Raw genomic sequence first — 23,302 nt, 5'->3', positions numbered from 1 at the left:
AAAAAAAACCCAAAAGGAAAACACAAAACCCCACAAACACTGGCAAAAATTTTATGCATATTCAAAGACTCCTTTAAGAGTAAACCCCATGCTTGCTGTTAGAACTGCAGTAGCCAGCTTGCCTACTACACTGTCTCTGAAAGAATGCAAGAGCAGGTAACAATGCTCAAAAAGGATTTCAGGAGGAAATTTGATAGCAGGGGTTTCAAGAAACAGAACTTTTTTCCTGTGAAGGGAAAGACAAAAGGTGGCTTCATTTTTTGCTTCAGCAGTATAAACATGACACAATTTAAGTGAACCTTTGAACCCACTGTTGGCAAATGTGTACACAAAGAAGGTGGGAGGGGAGTGAACCAACTCACAAGTGCAAAATACACTTTTAAACAGAAGAGACCCATTCAAGAGTCATAACGCATTGTACAGAAGACAACACCACCAACAAACCAAAAAATGTAAGCACAGAACAAATGGAGGTAATAAGTAAATTGCCAGAGTAGAAATAATTTTCACATTTCCAGAACCAAGTTAATTTCATAATTCTATTATTTTTCTGTTAAAAAGCAGGCAATTCAGCATTCTAATAATTAAATCCACTGAATTATTCAATGAAAGTTAAAACTCAATATGAGTACACAGAGTAGGTGTTTTCAGTCTCTCAGACATCTGTTCCTGATGTCCTGACACCATCTCAAGTAAAAAATATCAGTGAGAAGCTGCACTATATTTTTGCCTATACCAGCTGCTTTCTCTATTACTAGTGACAGTTCCACTAAGCTTTCTAGCTCCCTCAKTTGAGATACCTATTCCCATCTCTTGTGCTCAATCTGTTCAAGTGCCACTTTTGAAAAATCAATTTTTAAGCTCAAGAGGAATAAAACCTACAAGAAGCATCATGCCATTAGCCTCCTCTCTGGAACCTGAGGTCATAGCTCATCTACCTCTAATTTTTAGCACTTGTAATATTTTCATATGTGATCTCCTTTCAAATGTTTTCTTCTCTTCARTCCATCTCCTATAGCATTACTCCCTCCTCCACTTGCTGTCACAGTATCAAAAGCAAGATCAAAAAAAATAGGAAAGAGAGAGATCCTTAGAAYACAGAAAGGAGGACAGGCAGACCCGTATCATTTATTCAATCCTACGGAAAATCTTAATATTCCACTGCCAACCTGTTTGTTCAGCTCAAGGAGCAAGAYTGCAGCTGGCAGCTGCTCAGCTCTTCTCAAGGCTTTAATTCTTCCATTTAAAAACTAGCATAGAGAAAAGATAAGAAGCTAAGTGATGAGCAGCTGTAAGCTGCTACMTTCTGCTTAGAAGGTCCAGCTATTTTCTGCAGCTCGTCCCTCATCTCGGGGATTCCCATTTCAAACCCCGTGCCCAAGGAACAGCCACCTAAACCTCCCACCAGTTTTCAAAGTCATGTGACCCCTCTACAAAAGGTCAAAGCACAGGGAGACAATTCCAATATTTTTCCCACACTGACTGCGGCACACTGTGCTACAGGAAGCCTTAAGCTAGATTTGAATAATCTGCCAGCCTTCTGGTTCACAGCACAGCAAAATCACAGKATCTGTCACAGGATTTCTTTGGGCCAACATTTAAACCACTGAACGAAGTAAGCTGTGCCATGCCTGCAACTTATCCTTTGGGCCCAGGGGCTGTGAATCTGCTCAGTGCAGTTCAGCAGCTCTCAGCAGTGAGCTCMCAGGCACGGATGAACCCCAGGCCATGGAGTGCTGAGCACACCAAAGCAGGGCTGCGGGCAGCCAGCACAAACCTCAGAGTATCACAGAACGCGGGCATCACCTGCCTACACCCTGTAAGCAGCACAGGGTATGCAAGGACACAAAGGCTGCAAAAGCACTGGATTACCAGAAAGCTGCAGAATCAAACTAGCAGTTTGAACCCCTGACCCCCTGGCAAGGACAGGGCGGATGAACGTGGCTGTCACAGGCTCCCAATCGCTCACTGCAACCCGTTCTCACATCTGAGAGCTCTGCTGTAAAGATACTGCCTGCTCCCACAGCTTCTTATGACTATCATGTCTAAATAAGTATCTTAATTAGAAAAGAAGGATAAGAGTACCAGTGCTTTTCCCAGCATAATTACATTTTCACTAGGGTTTTTACCATCAAATGATAACAACTGGTGGGGTGGGAGGGGGAAAGGGGAAAATAGCAGTCCTGTTAGCAAGTTATTTAATGACAGAAGAAAACCAAGGAATTAGAAGTTTCTGGTATTCCAGTCTCTGGCTRTGTTTTTCTCATTCAGGAGCAAAAAGACCCAGCTAGACAGAAGTACTCCCAGATCAGGTGCCCCTGCTTTCACTTCTGGGGAAAATTATCAATTTTCCCCTAACCAGTGCGATTTGGGACTTGGGAGGAAAAGAGGCAATTCTGAAATAAGCTTCAAAAGTACATTTAGTTTAAAGTGCCCTCCCAAAGAGAAACAGAGAAAAGAAGGAATAGAAAAGAAAAATAAGAACCAAACATTTTACCAGCAGCCTSTAGATCCCTTGCACTATCTCCCCTGATGATGACTTTACTTGTCACACCAAAATGCATTCCCTACTGGTGTGTGGAACAATAGCAGACCTACTGTATGATGCCTGGAAAGCATTAAATGTATGCACAGACTTAACTGGACAGGACTTGCATCAGCATCAATTATAACTGTCAATTTTACAAACAGAACATGGAATTACAGAAATACCTTAGGATGTTCAAAGAAGTTCGAAAAAACAAGAGAACAGAGGYAGTGGAAACAGAAACAAGGGTGGACAGGAAAGAACAGCACGATTACACAGCTAATTTAAAATAAATTAGTTGTATTTTATATAGCGATCTTCTRCAAAAGGAAGTAATTGTATTAATAAAGATTTCCATACTACACAACATTTTTTTTTCTCATTACATGTTATGTTAAGGACTGGTAAGCATTTCACTGTTTTTTTTAAATGGCAGGAAAAGTTTCAAGTCTATTCAAGACTACTCCCAGTTTATTTTTATATCCACTAGATTTCAAGCTGACATCTTTTCAATATTCAGAAGCTACTTTGTTGAAGCCAACGTTTTAAGAACAAGAACATGTCAAAAAAAGATACTGACCGTACTGAATTACAATAATGCAACCCAACAAGGTTCAAAGCATAACCACATCCCATCAATGGATATTATTGCATAAATTTTCAATTAGCTGCCTTGAGTCAGCAGAGTTTTACTGAGGTTGTAGCACAGTTCACCGACTTCTCTGCCAGACCTTCAGAGTTCATCCTTGTTTTGAAATGCCCTGTACTCAGCAAGAATCATTGCCAGGAGATAGAAACTCTTCACCATTACTTTCTAATCTGCAGCTAAAAACATCAAGGAATAAAAGACCTCAAGAAATAATAACCTCCCTGTAACAAGTGAAATTAATGTTTTGATTTGAAAACTATCTTGTAATCAATGAGAGCCATTTGTAAACCKCACTGTTACACCAAGAAAAGAAAAACAATATATATTTATATTTAGATTTWATCTAGCAATCATTTAATGAAGACATATGTGGCCAGTTAGAGATCCAGCACCTCTTACTCTAACCTCAGGAATGTTAARCATCACATCTGATGCTTCAAATTTTGTGAAGTATCTATGGTGTTTTCAGATAAAAAATAAAACTTTTCAAAAAAAAACAAAAAAACAAAAAAAAAACTTTGGGCCTTTTTAAGAAAACACTATCACCATGAATATGGTGTTCAAAGTTTAAACAATAGAAGAGTTGTGCCAAAACCCAGTTTTAGTAAATGTTTTCTTTTCACTAAATGATGCRTTGCAATACTGACAATGCAAGCTTTTTTTTCCCCTTTACCATTTCTAATAAAAGAGAAAGTGAAATGGTTTGAAATRCCTTTTATCTACAGTGTGCTTGCCTTCCTCAGTCTAGGATATCAGTATTATAAGGCCTTTACAAAGCTTCTGTATTCAAGCTTCCAATACCTGCCTCACATTCAGTTAGCTATTTTTGGCTTGTGGACATATCTACATTACTGATATAATTTATGTGAAAGAAACTAATAAAAAAAAAATATTATTATTAATGAGATCTGATTACCACCTGTGAAAAGAAAACAAAAATTTGAAAGGTCATTTACAGGAGAAAAAATTGCATATATGATGCCAGGAGACATCAGCGCACAAGCCAATTCTTCATTCCTCCATTCCACTCTGTACTACTTATATAATTAATTGAGGGTATGTTCYCTATAGCTGTTCCAGACACAAAGTATTATGATATATTCTAAATGAATACAYGAACTGCCAGATATTTTCTAATAGGCAATTGCTTTCTGAACACATCTATTTCAACAGTAATCTTCGTGCAAACTGATGGAATAAAACATCTGGTTTTAAATTTATTCTGTGTTTTTACTGTAGTGTTAATAGCAGTTGTTATTTTCACTTTCAAAATGCAGATAATTTATCATTTASGTTCTCAAATTTGAACCACATGAATGTTGGCATTTGTCCCAACTGTAAGMTTCATTTAAAATATTATTTCACTGACAAAACCTGATGAACAATAAATATTCATTTCACTGCCATATACAAGGGGCTGAGAACTCACCTATGTTATACTAATGCCATTCCTGTGAACTGCATGTACTTCTTCTATGTAAGGACAGACACACATAGAAGGGGAAAAAAAAAAGTAGCAAAAGGCAAGTTAAGGTCTTTGGGAATTTCTGAAGTTCTCAATTTTTTGTCCTATCTTCCGCTTGTTCTTTCTAGTATTTGAAATTTTTCTTTTTATCCATGGTCTAAAAAGTTTCTAGTTGGGAAGAACGGACCTACCCAATGCAGTTTTTTTAACACGTCATTTGGAATGAAGTAAATAAAATACGATATACAAAGCAGGAATCTTGATAACAAGATCAGCATGCTGATTTCYTTCCAGCTCTTCTGCACCCAGAAGAGGTAGAAACCTTCTGCAACAGAAGAAGGTAGAAACCAGATCTTTCTTACATCATCTTAGGATAGCCAGAACTTTTCAGCTTTCTGTGCCAACATTTTACAATCCAACAGTGTTTCCCCTGCCTTTACTGTTAGGACTATTAATTCATTGACTCAAATGAGAGGTTGAAGCTTCTATGTTTGATCTTTATCCTGACAGCTGATACACACTCACTTCTGAAGACATTTACACATTTGGTTGCTGTTTTGTGTGTGTGTGTATATATATATATATATATATATATTTCCAGAAATACTGTTGTACAATAATCCAGATCATCACTGTTCTAATCAAAATGAAGAAATAATACCTTTAACAAGAACACAATTTCATCATCACAGATGCTTGAATTCTCATATAAACAATACTGAGTTAAAAAGGGCAAAGGTAAGTCTGGCAATACATATCCAGGCAGACACTGTCAGTAGCTTCCTCTAGCTGCTATTCACATCAGTCCTCTACTTATCTGAAATGAGCTCTGCTGCAGAAGGTGGCAAAGGAAAGAAAGCAAAAACAGAAAAATCCTCACTATGCATTCTGCAATTCAAAAAATATTACTTTCCTCACTACTTCTTGTGTGCCAATCTCAGTGGCAGTATTAAAATTTATAAATAAGAGCAAATCTCCTCACTTGGGTCTCCAAGACTTTATTCTGAATTCATATTATAAAATTTMCAGACTTTTTTTTAAAGGAAGTAAAGGTCTAGCTTTGTGCTGTCTTCAGTTGAGCACCTACTTCTGTTCCTCCCCTGTTTCCTCCACAAAATCATGGAATGGTTTTGGCTGGAAGGGACCTTAAATATAATCCAGTTCAAACCTCCCTGCCATACATGGTGGGGAAGGAGCAGGGGGAACACCTTTCACTAGACCAGGTTGYTCAAAGCCCCAYCCAACCTGGCCTTTAACAATTCCAGGGATGGGGCATCCAAAACTTCTCTGGGCAACCTGTGCCAGTGCCTTGTCACTCTCACAATAAAGAATTTCTTCCCCAYATCTAATCTAAACCTACTCTCTTTCAGTGTGAAACTATTCCTACATGTGCTTGCCTCATTAGTCCATCCTCCAGAGACTTTAACTTCTTTTCCAAAATGCTCCATCCTCTTTTCTTTCCTCCCTTGTTCTATTGCCAAACTACCCTTTCCTTGTACTTGCATGATAAAAATAGGATGAAGTTTGATACACAGACAYAATGATCACAAAACTAAGCAGGTAAGATAAAACAGGAAAAAAGCAAAAGGGCAAAGAAAGGAGAGACAAGACACACACTATACCTTATGGTGTGGAAGGCAACCTTTCAGCTAAWAAACAACCAAAATAAAAAYCCCAAAATCAATACAAACAGAAACACCAAATGCTTGATGCTTGCAGCAGTGAATAATCCATTTTGCTCCTCCACTGTGCTGGTTTGGGCTGGGATAGAGTTAATYTGYCTAYACTTTGGTATCYTCTTCATGRTTAAGTTCATTATTTTTCTCCTATCACCATGATAAAAGCACTACAGAGAAACTTGACACAACTCCAAATAATGGCAATAGACAAGAAATTGGCTATTTCCTCTCTTCTTCCCTCCTCATTTTTTTCATTTCATAAATTCAAGAAGAATGCCTGGTCTTGCCTGCATTTGCTGAAACAAGYCTGCTCTTACTACAGAGTTTTCTTGCCATAGCCTAAAGCTGAAAAAACACACACACCCCTTTCCTATTGAGGTTAAACACACTACTCTGACTGCAGTGTGCAGGTTTTCTCACAGCTTGTGTGTCCTACTTCAGTGAAAGGTGTACCAACCCACATGGCCATAAGAACAGTGTGGTTCACAATTCTGTATGCAAGGTGAACACTGAAGCTTTATCAACACACAGCCCCAACTCACATTTATGCACTTCTAACTTTAAAATATAGGGTTGAATGACGTAGACARGTTGTGTCATCATTATTCTTATCTGTGTTCCAGGTCCATTCTCAAGCAAATCAAATAAACATCAACTTATTTTATAAAAAATCTTATGAATCTGATTAAAGGCCTGCTACATAAGGCACAGCTCTTAACACTGAAACTGATAACCCCTGAAAGGCTGTGCAGTTGAAAAAAGCCATTTCCTAGGTCACTGAGAAATACGTACTTGATACACAAGCTTGTAGTAACTTACTCAAAACCACAATAAAAACAGTAATTTAGGGATTTTAACTTAGAACCATCCAACCGATAGACCAAGATTTTTCCAGTCAAGTACCTCTTTAARGTACCTGCAAATGCTGATACCCAATAGTAACCACATTTAGCCTGAAGGGTCCTGAACAAGCACCAAGTATGAAGCAATTAGTACTACACATTAGCATATCCCTGTCTTTTCTTTTGAAGACTCATATTCCAAATTTCAAACTATCATTTCAATAAAAACCTGCCACCAACAAAATTGTTGGGTTGCAGCAAGCCTACTGTGAACGACAAAAAAAGGTTAAGGTTCATTGATACTTGGTGCATCCAGCTCCTCTCCATCAAAAACAACGGGCAAGCACCCGAACCACAGAAAACTGCGCATTAAATGCACTGGAAAACAGTTAAAGATAGAGCTAGCCTCAAAATATAACTAAATGAGGGAATTTGAGTGAATGTATTTCTAATAGGGRTTTTGGCAATCAGTACTTGACTTTGGAGTGCTTAGCAATGACCTACATGAGAGGAAAAATTTCCATAAAGATTGCTGATGATATGAAAATAGGCTATCATCAGCCAACATCATGCTTTCCAATACTGTCAAAATAAAATTATATATCTAGTGACAAAAATGTTATAATTATAAGATAGAGAATTCACCTGGAAAAGAACTGACTCATAAAATTCGGGGTAAGAAAAACCTAGTGATTAATCTGGTCACATAATTCTTCCAACTAATAATAACTTTCCTCAACTGCATTTTYAAATCATTGTCTTCCTAAACAAATAATTAACTTCTATTTTTATCCCCTCAAAAAAACAGGACCTGCGCACACCATAAGAAAGMCCAAGAAAGATCACWKKWRRYATGYWWWWRCATRYYWMMWGTGGAGASAGCAGTCTGAGGGTAGACAGCTACCACAGCAATCCTTYCCAACACCTTCCCAGACAAAAAAGGGTAGGGAAGTGCTACTCTTCATTTTGACACTTCTGGCACTCCCTTGGGTAGTACTATACCACATGCTCCTGGATCAAGAAATATACTGGATACCAGGAGAAAACGGCATAACAAGCACCAGGGTGTTGCAGCTTAAGTATATAGTTAATAACAAGAATATGGGTAGGGAGATACCTGTCTGGAGAACCCAAGCAGCACCAGGGAATGTAAGGTCTCAGTGTTGTGTGTAATCAAACCAACAATTAAACTTACGAGGCAAAACTAACAACGTATTTTTTTTTAAATGACCAACAAAGACCTAAAAAGCTGATGGTCTTTGAACGTTTTAAGCAGTGAATAAATATTCAGTTGGAGCAAACAGAMCGTATTATCCTTGTATTCGGTCCCAAGTGAACCTACAACTGAAAATGTACACAGCTCTGGTGTCCCATGTAAACAAAAACTTTGAAACACCTAAAAACTGTCAGAACTATCRTGATTATAAAAGTTATTGGGAGAGCTGACTTGCAGCAAGAAAACTCCATTGGTCTAGATACTCCAAATACAGACAAAAGATAACCACTTAGCCTGCCCAAAAAGAATGAACACAGAGCTCAAATGTGATAAGAGGTATCTTCAGTCCAGCATAATGAGWCTCAGAGAAGAGTCAATGTCTGATACACACTAAGTACARCAGGCAGTTTTTTAAGTAGTGATTAACTCTGGGCAAATTGTTCCCATGGCTATGGTGAAGAATCCTCTATCACCAGAAGATAAATTCTCAGATCAATATCCAAAGAGGAAACACAAGTCTAGACAGAAGAGAAACCATGGCAAATACTATGGCTYGTGCTATACAACTGAGTAGTTAATGAACTCCATTCTTCAGCTTTAAAYTACCCGCTAATTAAATGCCATCCAGGAAAGTGAAGTGCAGTWGCATTTAGACAGCATTTACTGCAACATTTTTACATGCAACTGTTAAATACTAAGCAAACTTTATCTCTCTGGACTGCGTTCCAAAAAGTAATCAAACATCTCAGGAAGATATCCACAAAATCCTCCAAGATCTAATGCACAATGCCAACATACTCGAAAATAAAGTTGCATTAGTTTATTATATGGATACAAACTGCATTTTTCAATGAACTAAATTCACTTTTTGTTTCATCATTCATTATCATACATTTTTACATTAAAATGCCACAGTTACGGCATTTTTTAGCAACCTTTTCAGTCAGAAGGTTCAGCCTTTTAAACACATCATGAAGAACAAAGAAAGAGTATTACGAGAAGCCAAAGCCCAAATAAATTCTTACTGAACAATTGGTTTTAAATATAAAATGACTGGGGAAGACTTTTGAATACTTATATACTCATAAAATTACTCCAGGCACATTAGTTTAACAACCTACTGTCACTTCTCCTACATGAACAAAATCCATATTCATAAACTGGTGGGGCTTTTTAAATGAGCCAGCAAGGGCATGTGTGCTCCCTCTAACCACATTTATCATTGCCTTGCTAAGCACAGAAATCACCATTCAAAAAGCTAGCAGCAAAATGAGCCAGTAATAACRCACCCCAGATAAGGGCAAGTGCCTGTTCCAGTGCTAGTGCCAACTGCCACTTCTCTGCTCTGCCTAGCAGCTAAGTGTGACATCTGGGTGAAAGGAAGACCACACTCTATTTTGACTGTCACTTCATTCCCTCTGGTACAAGAGTGCTGCTCAGCTCTCAAGAGCACTTGCAAATCCCAAATATACTGCCTGAGTGAAAATGCCTGAGTCTCATCTGTTTCAAACAGATTTTTCCTACATTATCATCAAGCATCTTCTGCAGTAGGTTATTATCCATTATATGAATTTATTCTCTGCATAGGCATAAGCAGCCCTGATACCATGTGACACAAGCAGCTGAGGAACCAAGAGCTTGGGTTACCTGCCTGGGGACAAGAGAAATGGTTCTCCAACCAGAATCCACAACCCCACAGTCCAAAMCAATTCCTCAACTGCAAGACCATCCTTTTCAATTACAGCCTGAGGTTCAAAGTTGTCTTCTTCCAAATGCTCCCTGCAAGCATTACTGAAGGGCAGAGAATGATGGATTTCTCAGCCTCTCTCTTACCTTGTTAAAATTCTTTCATTGACTTTGCATTGGAAATGCCTTCTCCATTATCCCAACAAAGCTAGTTTAGAGGCAACAGCAAAAGCTATTCAAACGAATCAACCAGTCTGTCATTAAACCAGTTAGGTTTAATCAACCACTAACTAACAAAGAGAAAATGCACCTTAACTTAAATTTTCCTACAGAGAAACTAGGAATATCCATTTAAAAGATTGATTTATTTATTTTTACTTTCGTTTGTTTTTTTAAGCAAGCATTAATGAAACTTAAGGGGGAAAAGCTTCAACAGCAAAAAGTGCARGAAGGAGAGAAAGAAAAAAGAAAGCTTACATTACAATGTGATTATTTTTGCTACATAGACTTTAGGATTAAGAAAACAGATTAGTACCTTAATCCAAAACAGAATTTAYTAATAACTGACTTTCTGGCATTTTAAATTTCACTTTTATTTAAGACTAATGTCATACATCTTGATTTCAATAATGTAAAATATGCAGCTACTGAGTGTTTAGCACAGGAAACATCATTTGCTCTAAAGAACTAAATAAATTGGGTTTAAGTAGATTTCTTCCTTTTCACATTGCCTCCTACTACAAAGAGAGCCTAGAAGTGAAGGAACAACAGAGCTTCCAAGAAAATCTATTTTGAAAGTGAAATCTTTAATAGAATGTTAGCACAAAATTACAAAAACACCTTGAAAATTTAAGGTTTCCAGAATTCCTAACCAATTATAAGCAATGTTCCAAAATTCAAGGAGGTGATTTCCAGCAACAGAAGAGCTTGTATCTCCAGCTCCTAAAAGGGGAGTCTCCTCATTCACAGACTCTGCAAATAAATCCCRGAGGRTWTYAGAACACTACAYAAAGCCCTGGATAGATATGCCACAGAATCACATTAAAATGAGAAAATACACAGTRAAGGGGTTTGTGTTAATCTAATTCCAGTAAGAACACAAAAAATTCCATTTCAGCAAATTTCGCAAACATTAAGTGCATGGCTATTTCCTCCTCAGATACTGTCTACTGTTGGAATCTTGACAGTGGGGTTTATTCTTATATTAAAAAAAAAAAAAACCCAGGTAATTTCTCTAGGACAGACTTCCCTCTCAGCAGCTATATAGGCATTACTATACAACCACAGTCACAGAGTTTGTTTAGTAACCATCTACCAATTTTTTCTACTGGAAAATGCCCCAATTCAGTGCTTGGACAACTTGACCAATACCATTGAAGAACTGGCAAATACTAGAGGTGTTAACTACCCCAAAACTCCACAAGTAGATGTGTCAATCACAAAATTCTGAAGAAGATGGATTAACTAATTCAGAAAGAGGSAGAGGGAGATGATTACTGTGTTTGAAGATACCTTTGTTAATTATTCTACGAGATCACAATCTCTTTCTCCAGAATACATATATAAATTTTTAATTWAAAAAAAAAGTTACACACAGAKWTTTGTGCTACAGCACCAYACAGTGTGGACATATTTTGTCAAMATACTTAGAAAACCCTCCTGTAATAGAGCAGCAAAAGCTCTGGCACCCAGTGAAATCAGCCCCTAAAGTACCACTAAAATCTGATGGCTCTTCTGGAAGTATCCTATCTGCTGCTTGGGAAACTGGGAATAAGCAAGGGTCTTTCTGCTGTGGGAATGGGCAAGGGTCTTTCTGCTGTGGGAATGGGCAAGGGTCTTTCTGCTGTGGCAGCAGTCAGATTGCAACTGTTCTGTGCAACTACACAAGAAAAGAGATTACACCACAGCATGAGAGAGAGAGCTTGACAAAGATTCTGAGTGCAAAAACATCCCCAGATTCCCCAGACTGCTCTAAAGTACACTTTTTGTTGACCTACAGGGAATGTAGCTAATCCCCAAAAGAAGTCTGGTGGTGCCCAAGCACAAGAAGGCAGGCRTGATTCATGCAGGCTGGTAACACAGCACATTTCCCAGCTGAGAGAGGAAACAGGAGTAGGCCAAAATAATGCTTTAGAAAACACCTGGGCTACAGAACATCTTATATGCAGAGCAGTTCAGCTCAACAACATCCATCAGCTGGTGCTCCATCTGTTGTTTTTACAAACCCAAATTTAAGTCCCAGCTCAAGTGCAAACGATCCAGGACTTTATACGTGCTTGCAGGACAAAACCCTACAAATTTATGTACTACGCAAAAAGTAGAGAGGAGGACACAGACATTGTGAATTTCCCACTACCTAGGGAGACCRGGGGGTTTAAGATTTTTCACAACATTTTACCTATCTACTCAAAAGACAGGATAGTAACATCACAGGCAATAAGTATTGCAACAATTTCCAATTAATTAATGATAAATAATTCTTGCATGACATGAGATGACRCTACAGAGACATATTTGTCCATCAAATACACATAATTCCTGCTTAAAATACAAGCTCTACCCTCCCATTCACATCTAACAAGTAAATCCCAATAGAAATTACTCGTAACAGTATTTTGAGTATTAACAGTATTTTAACACAATTAYTTGTAACTTCAYAGTAAAGACAACCAGACGYCCTGATGYCTCAGACCAGACACAAGTGTTCTTMTAGCAGAGTCTGTTTCAGATTAAGCTCCACTCTCCATATCCATACCTGAAAAAATCCACAGAAACTTACAGACTTAAGTGGAGATGCCCCAAATCCCCAGACCGCTTCACACTTTCATCACACAACMAAATGCCTCAAAAGAACAAAATGAAAAACAGCAATTTCCTTCTGCTTGTCATAAAGATGAGGAATCACCTCACTCATTTCCAGATCAGGTTGTTCCTGATCTGCTAGAGCAGAACAAATAGAATTCTTTAGTGACAAACAACGAATCCTCAGAAATTCTCAAAATAAGAAGAAATGCAGCTATTCAGATTGACTGATTTTGAGGCCTTCAGTTACTTCAGTTAATGCTTAYAAATGAAGTGCTATGCTTCAGTAATCATATTAAATTGCCTCATCCAAAATCAGAGTATCTTGCACATGCCTGCTAAAGGAACATTTATTCAGAAGTGACATTACTTTATTATAATTCGAATTATAGTAATTGCTTCAGACTTGAAAAGGCTACTCTGCACACTAAGTGCTGGATAACCTGGGAAAGCCTTTCAATTTCAATACCACACAGCAAGAGCTAACACTAAATACATTTAAATTATTTAGGCTAATGGMTAAGGAGCTGTAAAGAAGAACATTCCAAATCCATGATAAGCGAACTCTGTCAGTTTTTGTTTTATTTTTCCATTTTATTTATATTCATGCCATCTGGTTGTATTGATCATGCAGTTAAACAATCTTGTGTTTTTCCAAATGAAGTAAATTCAAAACTAATTTGTGCGTTAACACATACGCTGCAGGTGCCAGCTATGAAGTCAATTACTGACTGTTAGACAATGAACTCCAAATCACAGTAAACACATTCCRTAGCAAATATCCACAAGGCCAAATGGATCACTACTCATTTATTGAACATTATATAATAAGAACAACTCCTGTGAGCCTTAAGTTTCAAACCGATTTGTTTAGAACTTGTATCAGATTCCATATCCCAAACCACAGCTACWCACATCAAGAGAACAGAGTAAGTGAGCAAACTAAAAAAGTTACTTATTCTAAAAGCTCTGCATCATCATAAACTACTTGCTCGAACAGCCAGACTTACAAAAAATAAAATTGTCAATTGGCAAAGCAAATAAAGCAGCACTAAAACAGACTGCTAAAAGTAAGACAACATTAATTTTCAAGTATTGGGGAGGAACTGTTTAAGTGATATTTGTCTCTTTAACATGATGTTTTCAGGTAAAATTTCTTGGACATGCACAGATTATACATGCTATTTCAAACTGTTAGCATTATCAAGGATTTAATCTGTTTCCAAACACAGAAAACATGCAGCTTTAGGCCCAAAGATTCATAAACTACTACCTATACTTTGTAATTTCAGATTAAAATCACACACAGTAAAAGGAGCTACTGTCTTGWCAAAAAGAGATGGAGGTGTYAGAGGAAAAAAAAAGSGGGAAAGGGAGGCTTTTAAWTTTTMRTTGTGKATTTCAGTCCTATGTTTTAAGTATCAAAATGTGTTTGTTTATTAAACAGAACCACAGGAGGACTAAATATCACAACAAATAGATACAAGGCTAATGTACATGTAGAACAGATCTGCAGTAACCAAATGACAGTAAGGGTCTTCTCTCTATGTCTATGCTGAAGCAGTCAAGTTTAACAGAGATGAGTGTGTCTCCAATGCACATCAAACTTCTTCATTTTAATTTATAGCTGGYACACCTACACATGGCCTCCAGTGTATGGAATTAGACCAGCTCCTGGAATTCTTCAGGAAGTACTGCTACAGCAGTCCTAGCACTGATTTAACCACAGACGAGTCAGCACCAGAGCATCACTGGCTTTTATGCAACTCTGTCCCTTATAAATGCTTTAAATTTGCTGCCGGAACATCAAGATCCCAGTCGTTCCCATGTTCTTTGTGCTTGGAATCACCTAATGTAAGTAACAGCAGGTTTTGATCTTTTTGTTTCTTTTYTTTAAGGTCTGTGCAGAGCTTTATAACTAGTCCTGTACTTATTCTCTCTACAGCATTTCATTCTCTTTAAAATCATCATGGCAATACCTTACATTGAAAAGTTGAGTTTTGGACACACAGCTTCATCCATCCACTAAAAGGACAAAGTTGAGTAACAGAAAGTAAAACACTAATATGAAATCTTCTCTCTTGCTTTCAACAGATCCCAATCCAGCACTATTAATGCCACAGTCTGGCTCTAACTCYAAAAATTTTGCACTACTACTAGACCAAAACCAGACCTTACTCGGGACTTCCACAGATGCACGTCAGCYTGTCCACACCCAACAAATTGCAGGACCTGGGCCTGTCACCATATCAGCATAAATTAGGACTTGTCAAACAGGTAGGACTTAGCAACATAAGATATTTTATTGAACACAAAGGTAACTGTTTCCGCTGTCCCAACCCATAGCAAAAAAAAAAAAAAAAATTAAAAAATAGTAACAATCAAAAGTGTGGCATATTTCCCCATTTATTTTGGGAGGCTCTCACTCAGTTTTTCATTCTTTAGTTATCCAAGCTAACTTCACAGGAGACGGAGACTAACATGACAGAAAAAGGAGCTTAAAAACGGAACCCTGTCAGCCAGGGACAGCAGCATGTGCTGCCTCAGCCCTCCCCTGCCCGCACCTGCGGCGGCCGCCCTGGGGGACACCGCTCMGACCCTGCGCCGGGCCACCTCCCCGCCCGCCCTCATGCCAAACTCGGCTGGGAAAATAAACAAGTCAAACAAAAGGAAGGAGAGCGGGTGCGGAGGGGAATGGAGCCCAGCCCCGGGACGCGGCGGCCGGGGAGGGTTCGGGTCGGGTCGGGTGTCAACGCCGGTTGCCCGGGCACCATCTTGGGGGCGGCCGGGGGCGAGGACGCGGCCCCGCAGCGCCGCCGGGGGCCGGCCCGGCGCTTTACCTGCTCTGCCATCCCTGCAGGAGGTTGGTGTATTTGCTGAGCGTTCCTTCCAGCACCGGCTCCCGCCGCCTGCCGCCGCCRCCGGGCGCCTGCGCGCCCCCCGGGCTGGCCGCCGCCGAGCCGGGGCTGCTGCCGCCGCCCCCGCCTCCATCCAGCCTGCCCGCGGCCGCCGCCCGGCCCGGGAGCCCGCGGCTGGCGGACGAGGACGAGGGCGACGAGCCCGCCGACGTGGGGCGGCTGCTGCTGCGGCTGCTGCTATTGCTGCCGCCGCCTTCGCTCGCCGCCGCTTTCTCCATGGAGCCCCGCGGCGTGGGCTGCCCGCCCGCTCCGGCCGTGGCTGCCGCCCGTGCCCGGCAAAGCCCTGACTCACAGGCGGTGCGGAGAGGGGCGGCGCCCGGGGGAGAAGGGGCCGGGCCGCGCCGGGCGAGGGAACCGCCGCGCCGCCTCCTCCTCGGCAGGCGTTGCGGGGAGTTGGGCGGCGGTCGGTGCCCCGCGGCTCCGCGGGGTCCCGCCCGCCGCCCCCCCGGGCGCCCCGCCCGCCCGAGCCAGGGGCAGGGCGCTGCTGCGGCGGCGGTGGTGGCGGCGGCGGCGGGGGCCGCGCAGGGGCGGGGGCCGCACACGCACACGCGGAGGCACAGGGCGAACGGGGAGAGGCACAGCACGCACACGGACTGCATGGTGCCCGCGGCCGGCGCGCGCACGCCGTGCGACACGGGSASTGACCCCACAGGACACGGTGCCCGGGTGCGGGGCGGGCGTGCGGACACACGCGGGCGGCGTGGGCAGAGCGCGCACCCAGACCGCCTCCGGCCCCGCACCGCGCCCCCCGTGACGCGCCCGCCACATGACACGCACTCACCCGAGCAGCGGCGSGCCGGGCGCCGGGACACCGGCCGAGAGCGTGCGGCTGGCCCTCGCACTAGYTGTGCCCCGTCATCGCCGAGAGTGGCACCGAGGAGGGGACTGTCCGTGGTACAGTACACCAGCAGCGCAGCTGTGCCCGCACACATGTGGTGGGTGGTGTGCCCAACACTCAGGARCACAGTATTCTTGCTCAACCCACAGCAGGTAGTGTGTACCAACATACCACATCAGTCATGTCATTCACCAAGACTTTGCAAAAATATCTCATCATTAGACCACATCCCCTGAAAGGAGAGGATGTAACCTCAAGATCACCGTAACAAACTAAGCAGATCCTGTACAGTCAGCCCAGATCCACGAGTCACTTCTATGGCCATCCTTGGTGCTTTAAACAAGTGCCTCAGTTATGTTACAATGTGTATCTTCCCAGCATACCAGAGATGTAACTATTCTTGTCATTTTATAATTGCAGTCCTGAAATGTAGAGACTCGGAGAGTCTTTGGAAAGTATGAACTGAGCTTAGCTCTTGTGCTTTAACCGTGGAAAGTTTTAGCAGTCCTTTGTACTAGAGATTTTTTTAGTGTATTGRGTATCGTGGGTGCCCTGCGTTCTGCACCTCAGAAGATACTCAAACTATCCAAATCCACACACAGTTAGATATGTACTTTTCCCGTATAAATCARCACAGAGAGGAGGGATCCTAACTTAGATTTTCCCAGTTTTCCCTCTGGAAAATTCTACCATATGTGTTGTGGCTGGGTAGCTGAAATGTTGGGCAACCCCATCCTGAATTTTGGGTGGTTAAACTTCCCATGTTGTAGTTAAATACGGAGGCACTGCAGTCTGGAAACTTGAATTTTAATATTTCATTGATGRGATGTGTAATGCACAACTCTTGTGGTACAGACAAAGATTAAGAACTTATTATTTTTAAAAGCAAAATAATTAGAGTAACTTTTTCCAAGCCTGTTACTTGGGATGTTCATGTAAAATTCCCCAATTATTGTTTACTATTTAAAGAAACTCCATTACCACAACCTGAAAATGCTCATTCTTAGGCTCAACTCTACTTTTGAKAACCACAGTTTTCAAAAAACATTGGAATGAACATGGAATGCTTGTTCAGGAAACTCAGATACTGCTTGCTGGAGATAAGGGTGAGACCCCTTCATTTGTCTTCATAATGTTATGACAGGCCAAAATTGTGGACTGCTACTGCAACACATTACACGTGTATGTTTTACATTATAGGTAATGAATGTAATATTTTCTGCCTTCCACAGAAGTCATTGGAAGATAATTCTGTCAGGAAAAGAAGCCACCTTGCACAAGAATAGAGAAGCCTCTCCGTACCTTTCTTGAGTGAAACTCAAGTTACAATGGTGCACTCATCAGAAAGTTTCTGAAATATATAGGGTAACAGGCTGTAAGTATATTAGACCCCAGCAGAATTTTGCCAAATCATAAAACATGCTTCAGTGCCTCTAGAAGGATTGCTGTTGTGTGGTAACCTAAGGACTCCTCTTGTAGGTTATAAACTAGTTAATAGATGGGAAGTGAAACACAGGAGTAAATGGCCACTTYTCAAATAGAGGGAAACCACTTTGAGTTGTGTTCTGTGTTGCTTAAATCAGAATCCCCTCATTTGTTTATAGTTAAACCTAGAATCAAATGCAAAAAAATGGCAGAAGGATATCTCACAGTAGTGATTAAATCACTGGTAAGATGGCACCTGAAACTTAATCTTGCTAAAAACCAACATAAAGCTCATAGGGATAAAATAGCTTTTACTATGCATGCATGAGGAGCTGTAAATTAGCTATAGCTTCTCAAGCAAGAGATCTTGGAGACATCTTAAATAGTCCTCTGAAAACTCCATCTCAGTCAGTGTTCAAGAGTAATCAAACAAAAAGCTGTGATAAGCTCATTAGGAAAAACAGAAATAATAGCTTGCTGCTACATAAATCCATAATACAGCCAGTATCTATACAACCCTGCATTTATAATATTCCTTCAAAAAGGACAGAGTAGAAAGAGAAAAGTGTTAATCTCAGCTTTTATATTAAGAGAGAGCTCACTGAGCAGGGGTTTTGGTTGAAAAATAAAAATTATAAAATGTGTATAAAATRTTGTTCAGGTTAATAGGAGTCATTCTTCACTGCTCCTCATGAAAAAAAGAACTATGAGGCAAAAGTTAAAAAGTTAAAACAAGCATAAGAAACTACTTTCTCACATGATTTAAACTCATAAAATTCATTCTTATGGAGATGGTTTTGGATGCCAAAYATCTAGAAGGATTAAAAAAGCAATTGTTCTTGAAGAATATTTAAATGAGGTTGACCAAAGAATTTTGGGTGTATTTGAAGTTCAGAAAGGCACTAAACTTCTGAGTCCTTGAAGAGTTTTTACTTTATTGAATAATTAATTCCTGCCTTGTTCTTAGTCTTCTTAGTCTTCCTCTACACCTACTTGTGGAAGGATAAAGTGCTGGACTAGAAAGACCTCTGGTTTAACCTATGGCATATGGTACCTTCATATACTAAGGATTCGTTCTTCTTGGTTAACCAATGGTGGTTTTGAGTCAAACACTGTCACAGTATGCAACTTTTGTATTGTATTGAGGTAAAATAATGTGTCATTCTTCTTCTCATCCCTTTTCCCTTCCTAATTTGTGCATATTGCAACCTAGCAGAGATGGACAGCCTTTCGTAGCAATCTTGATATGAGTGAGTTCCTAACCTTGTTTAAGTTATTAATGTTCTTCAAAATTAGTGAACCTATATTTATTTTACTATCTAATGGTCTGTCCCAGTAGAGCTAGAGTTCAGGGTAATACACACTGACTTAGTCCAATACAATACCACATGATGTATGCTTTGTTACAAGTACTCTTAATTAGCTATTTATTAATGCAACCTGCCCGATGAAGGTTCACACTCTTTCCAAGGTAACACAGCTGCCCTGTTACAGTCCTCCTTTAGAATGTTRCTTTCACCTTCTGACCAAATCAAAATTTTGCTTCTTTTATTAAGAATCCAAAAGAATCAAAATAATGCACTATTTATCCCACCTTTTAGAAAGCAAAACAYYGGGTAAGACAACAAATTCAGTACTCTTTGTTCTTATCAGGAAACAGAGACCTTTCTCTGTCCTTTGTTAAACTGCGCAGTTTTAGCTTCTAGAGCAAGGTCAGCTCCTAATCCATTTGCTAATTTATGTTTTTTGGACATGTTGATTTGGATTTCTCTACCTTTTTAATGCTCTCCTAACAGTTTTCCAAATATCTTTCCAATTTCTTTTTATCTCCTTCCATCACTAGATTTTTCACCACCATAATTGTATGGAGGAATTTAACCACATAGTCAACAGAAACTACTTCTGCTCAGCCGACATTCAAGTATTGAATGTATTCCATGGAAATAGCCCCAAGGCTTGCTCAGTAGTACTATCTCTTCCTTCTTGCCCTACTGAGTCGTTCTAAGACTGCTCCAATTCACATCAGACTAAGTCCATCTGTCACTAAACTGTAGGGAATACTTACGGCAAAAACTTACCACTGTGAACTTCTTTTCCCACTGTCTATAGGTGTCAGCATCAGAATGACTCGGACATTATCCCTAAAGTCCTCCTTTAGAGTGTTACATCTCATGCCATGGTAACACCTGCACCAAGCCTACTGTCACTAATGATTCCCAGTTTGTTGTCTGCAGCACCTGGAAGAAAGTGAATGCAGCAGGTGAAACAGTGCACAGTAGCATGTCCTCCAGTCCTTCCTTAGATTCAGTGTCATGGGTTCCTGCACTTGAAGGTTTAAAAGAAGTAGTGACTCCTCTGAACTGCAGTTTAAAATAACACAGGTCAAGAATTGTAATATTCTATCATATATTTTTATCACTTAAAATCAACCAGCACATCATCCATGAGTGGCAGACTTCTGACCTGAGCATTTCGAGAACACAGAGAGACAGCCACTAACTGCAGTTTGCCAACTTTAGCATTAGCTTTGCTGAGCCAGTATTCATCTTATTTTCCCTCCATGGTGCCTGTAAGCCTGCAACACGTGCCAAAACATCCTGCTTTGCCACACTTCATCCTGTGTCAGCAGCTTCTCATCCACCAGCATAACCACTCTTCTGAACCTCACATAACCCAAAGCTGGCTACAGGGAAACAGCCAAGAGAGACATGGCATATGACAAAGAGTAGCCAAACTACCTTTACTGCCGGAAACAATTGAGCCCAGGAGACAGACACTTGGCTGCAGGTTAATGKACTCTACCACAAGGCATTGCATGTCGGCTGAGGCTTCTGCTGTCACAGCCAGACTCTYGTAGCTTGTTTACTCAGCTACAGTGCACTGCTCTTTRATTTGCAGGTGAGACCAGTTGAAASAAAACTTGATCAAAATGGCTGATCCTCTGGAATACAAACTTTGGGATGGTTAGCTGGAGAAAATGCTAGTTTATATTGTGCATGTTATACATATATTTGCATTGGATGTCATTAAATATGCATTAAATGAGGAAGTGATGTGTATGACRATCATGACGAAAGGTATTTTCTGCATGGCTAGAATCAGTCCTTKGAACTGCAACGGGAAACAAATAAGRAGTCAGTACATAAAGAARCTAAGTGAGCATAAAAAGCTAAGTGAGCACAAATATCATTTACACTATATATTGTGTATTTTAGCTAGTGAGAATAGCTTTATTCCCTGCCAGCTCATCTTTGAACAGCTTTTATAGGCAGTCACAAATACAGTTCCTTAAAATAAATTCATTCATACACCGAGGCCAGAAGAAAGTACTGCAAATTTCCAGCATAACCAACTGGATAAGAGAAACCCTTTTTGGTTTGTTGTAGAATTACAGAGAAATGTCGATATACCAAATCTTAACAGTCTGCAGGCATTTTTACTGCCTGTTTTTCTAGCTGTGCAGTTAAACATTTAGGGATTTGAAATGTATACTAGCCCACTAAAGGTCAAATTCAGATTCAAGAACAAACTCAGTTTACTCAGTGTCACTATCATATTTCAGATCAGTGCTCAAGCTCTCTTGTATCCCCATTTTTTGGAGAACTGAATCGTTCTAGTGGAATCTGTCATATTTCAAGTTTTATTATTCATAAAGCATGAGGCTGTATATCAGTGTAATAACAACCAGCCTGGTATACATCCACTTTCTAAATGAGACATCTAAGCACCTGTAATCTTATGCCTAATCTGCAAAACCATTTGCACATCCAAAATAGACCATTTATGCTGCAGAATGTGTATTTATTGCTAAAATAATGCTAGTTTATGCTGCTTGGGCTCTGGTCTCATACTCCACCAACAGCAATTTGTGTAGTTGTTTGATATTAGCAAGCAGTATCTTACTGATGAAAACCAAATCTCATTCAAACTGGATCAGTCTCTAAGCCCATTACTCACCTACAGCAGAGTTCTGTTTAACTCACATCATCTTTAAAAATACTAATTATGTAATGTTAGAATCCAACACACAATGGGATGACAGTCAAAAAAAAAAAAAAAAAAAAAAAAAAAAGAAAAAAAAAAAAAAAAAAAAAAAAAGGAAATAATTATGCACTAGAAATCAAAACCAAAACACAAACATTCAAGATTTTTTGGCACTGAGAAAAGAAGGAAAAGTTCAGTCAATTAAATTTTCAAACAACTACTTATGCAGAAACTACTTTTGATCAGTAATTTCAGCCTCCATTCTGTAAGCAGATTCATCTACAGAAACCTAATTAAAACAAATACAAGTTTCTAACGCGACATGACTGCCTCCTTTTTTACCTACTAATCTCCATTAAGAACACTGATATGTATTTTAATATGTGCGATTAAAATAAATATACATGACAAATGACAGAGTATGTTTGAAACACTTTCTGAAGCTGCAGAGCCTCRTATTAAAACATCCATAATGTTCACTTCATTTTTCATGACCATGTTTTAGAAGCTGTGCAGACCATACAGACTTCCTAGTTCTTTATGAGTACTGTAAACACACAAGAAAGCAGGAACTTTAGAGCAAGTCATGACACCTATATTTTAACTGCTTTTTACTATCAAAATAAATCTCTAGTAAATTCGATAAGCTACTGAAATATATTTTACCACTTGKGTCTAAATTTTAGCTCCTACCAATAAAAGCCAGTCAATAAGCATGTAAAAGGGAGTAAAAGGCAGTAAAGCTTGGGGTTTTTTTTACAGTTTGGGGGTCATAGTTTTGGGGGTCATACTTTAATTAACTCTAGAATTTGTGATGTATGTAATTGTCCCAAGCTAAAGATGATATATATGTATATATATTTTTTTTTTGCCAGGATTCAACACTGAATGATTTTAAAATTGGCTGATAACAGACAAATTATAATAGGTTGTGAAAAACACATGAACCAAAATTTTCTTACATATTACAATAACTAAGATTACTTTCAAACAAAACAAAACAAGATGCAAAGGAATGTGCTCCGTATTGCCCACCTCATGCAAATGTGTAGGTTTAAAGCTGATGTAACAGATTGGCAACATTATGTTCAACAGGACCCCACAGCACAGACTGTTATCTTCCCTGATTCTGAAGAACAATATAAACTGGGGTTTATAAAAGCCTGACAAGATYATTTATCTAATCCTCTTCTGGTTGCTGGACAGAGGAAGACAGGCATAATTTTTTCCCTCTTCTCTGGTGAATTTGCTTTTAATACTTGCTCTCTCCT

General features: G+C 39.8%; 1 protein-coding gene across 2 annotated transcripts in view; it reads right to left on the bottom strand.

Moving 5' to 3' along the window:
* The window catches only part of OSBPL10 (oxysterol binding protein like 10), a 134,823-nt gene that overhangs the window by 96,620 nt on the left and 14,901 nt on the right, over positions 1-23,302 (bottom strand). The window contains exon 1 of one of the 2 annotated variants that reach the window (XM_057380010.1): positions 15,707-16,091. The exons of the other annotated variant lie outside the window; for it this stretch is intronic. Coding sequence (XP_057235993.1) covers positions 15,707-16,002 — 296 coding nt within the window. The 5' untranslated portion in view covers positions 16,003-16,091. Of the gene's footprint in view, positions 1-15,706; positions 16,092-23,302 lie in introns of those variants that run through there. 2 annotated transcript variants of the gene reach the window in all.

Source organism: Malurus melanocephalus, unplaced genomic scaffold, assembly GCF_030028575.1.
Source record: "Malurus melanocephalus ecotype Western Australia unplaced genomic scaffold, MMel_1.1 scaffold_432, whole genome shotgun sequence".
NCBI classification, from domain to species: Eukaryota; Metazoa; Chordata; class Aves; order Passeriformes; family Maluridae; genus Malurus; species Malurus melanocephalus.
The sequence above is the reverse complement of the archived record's forward strand: the minus strand, read 5'-3'. Positions and strand labels throughout refer to the sequence as shown.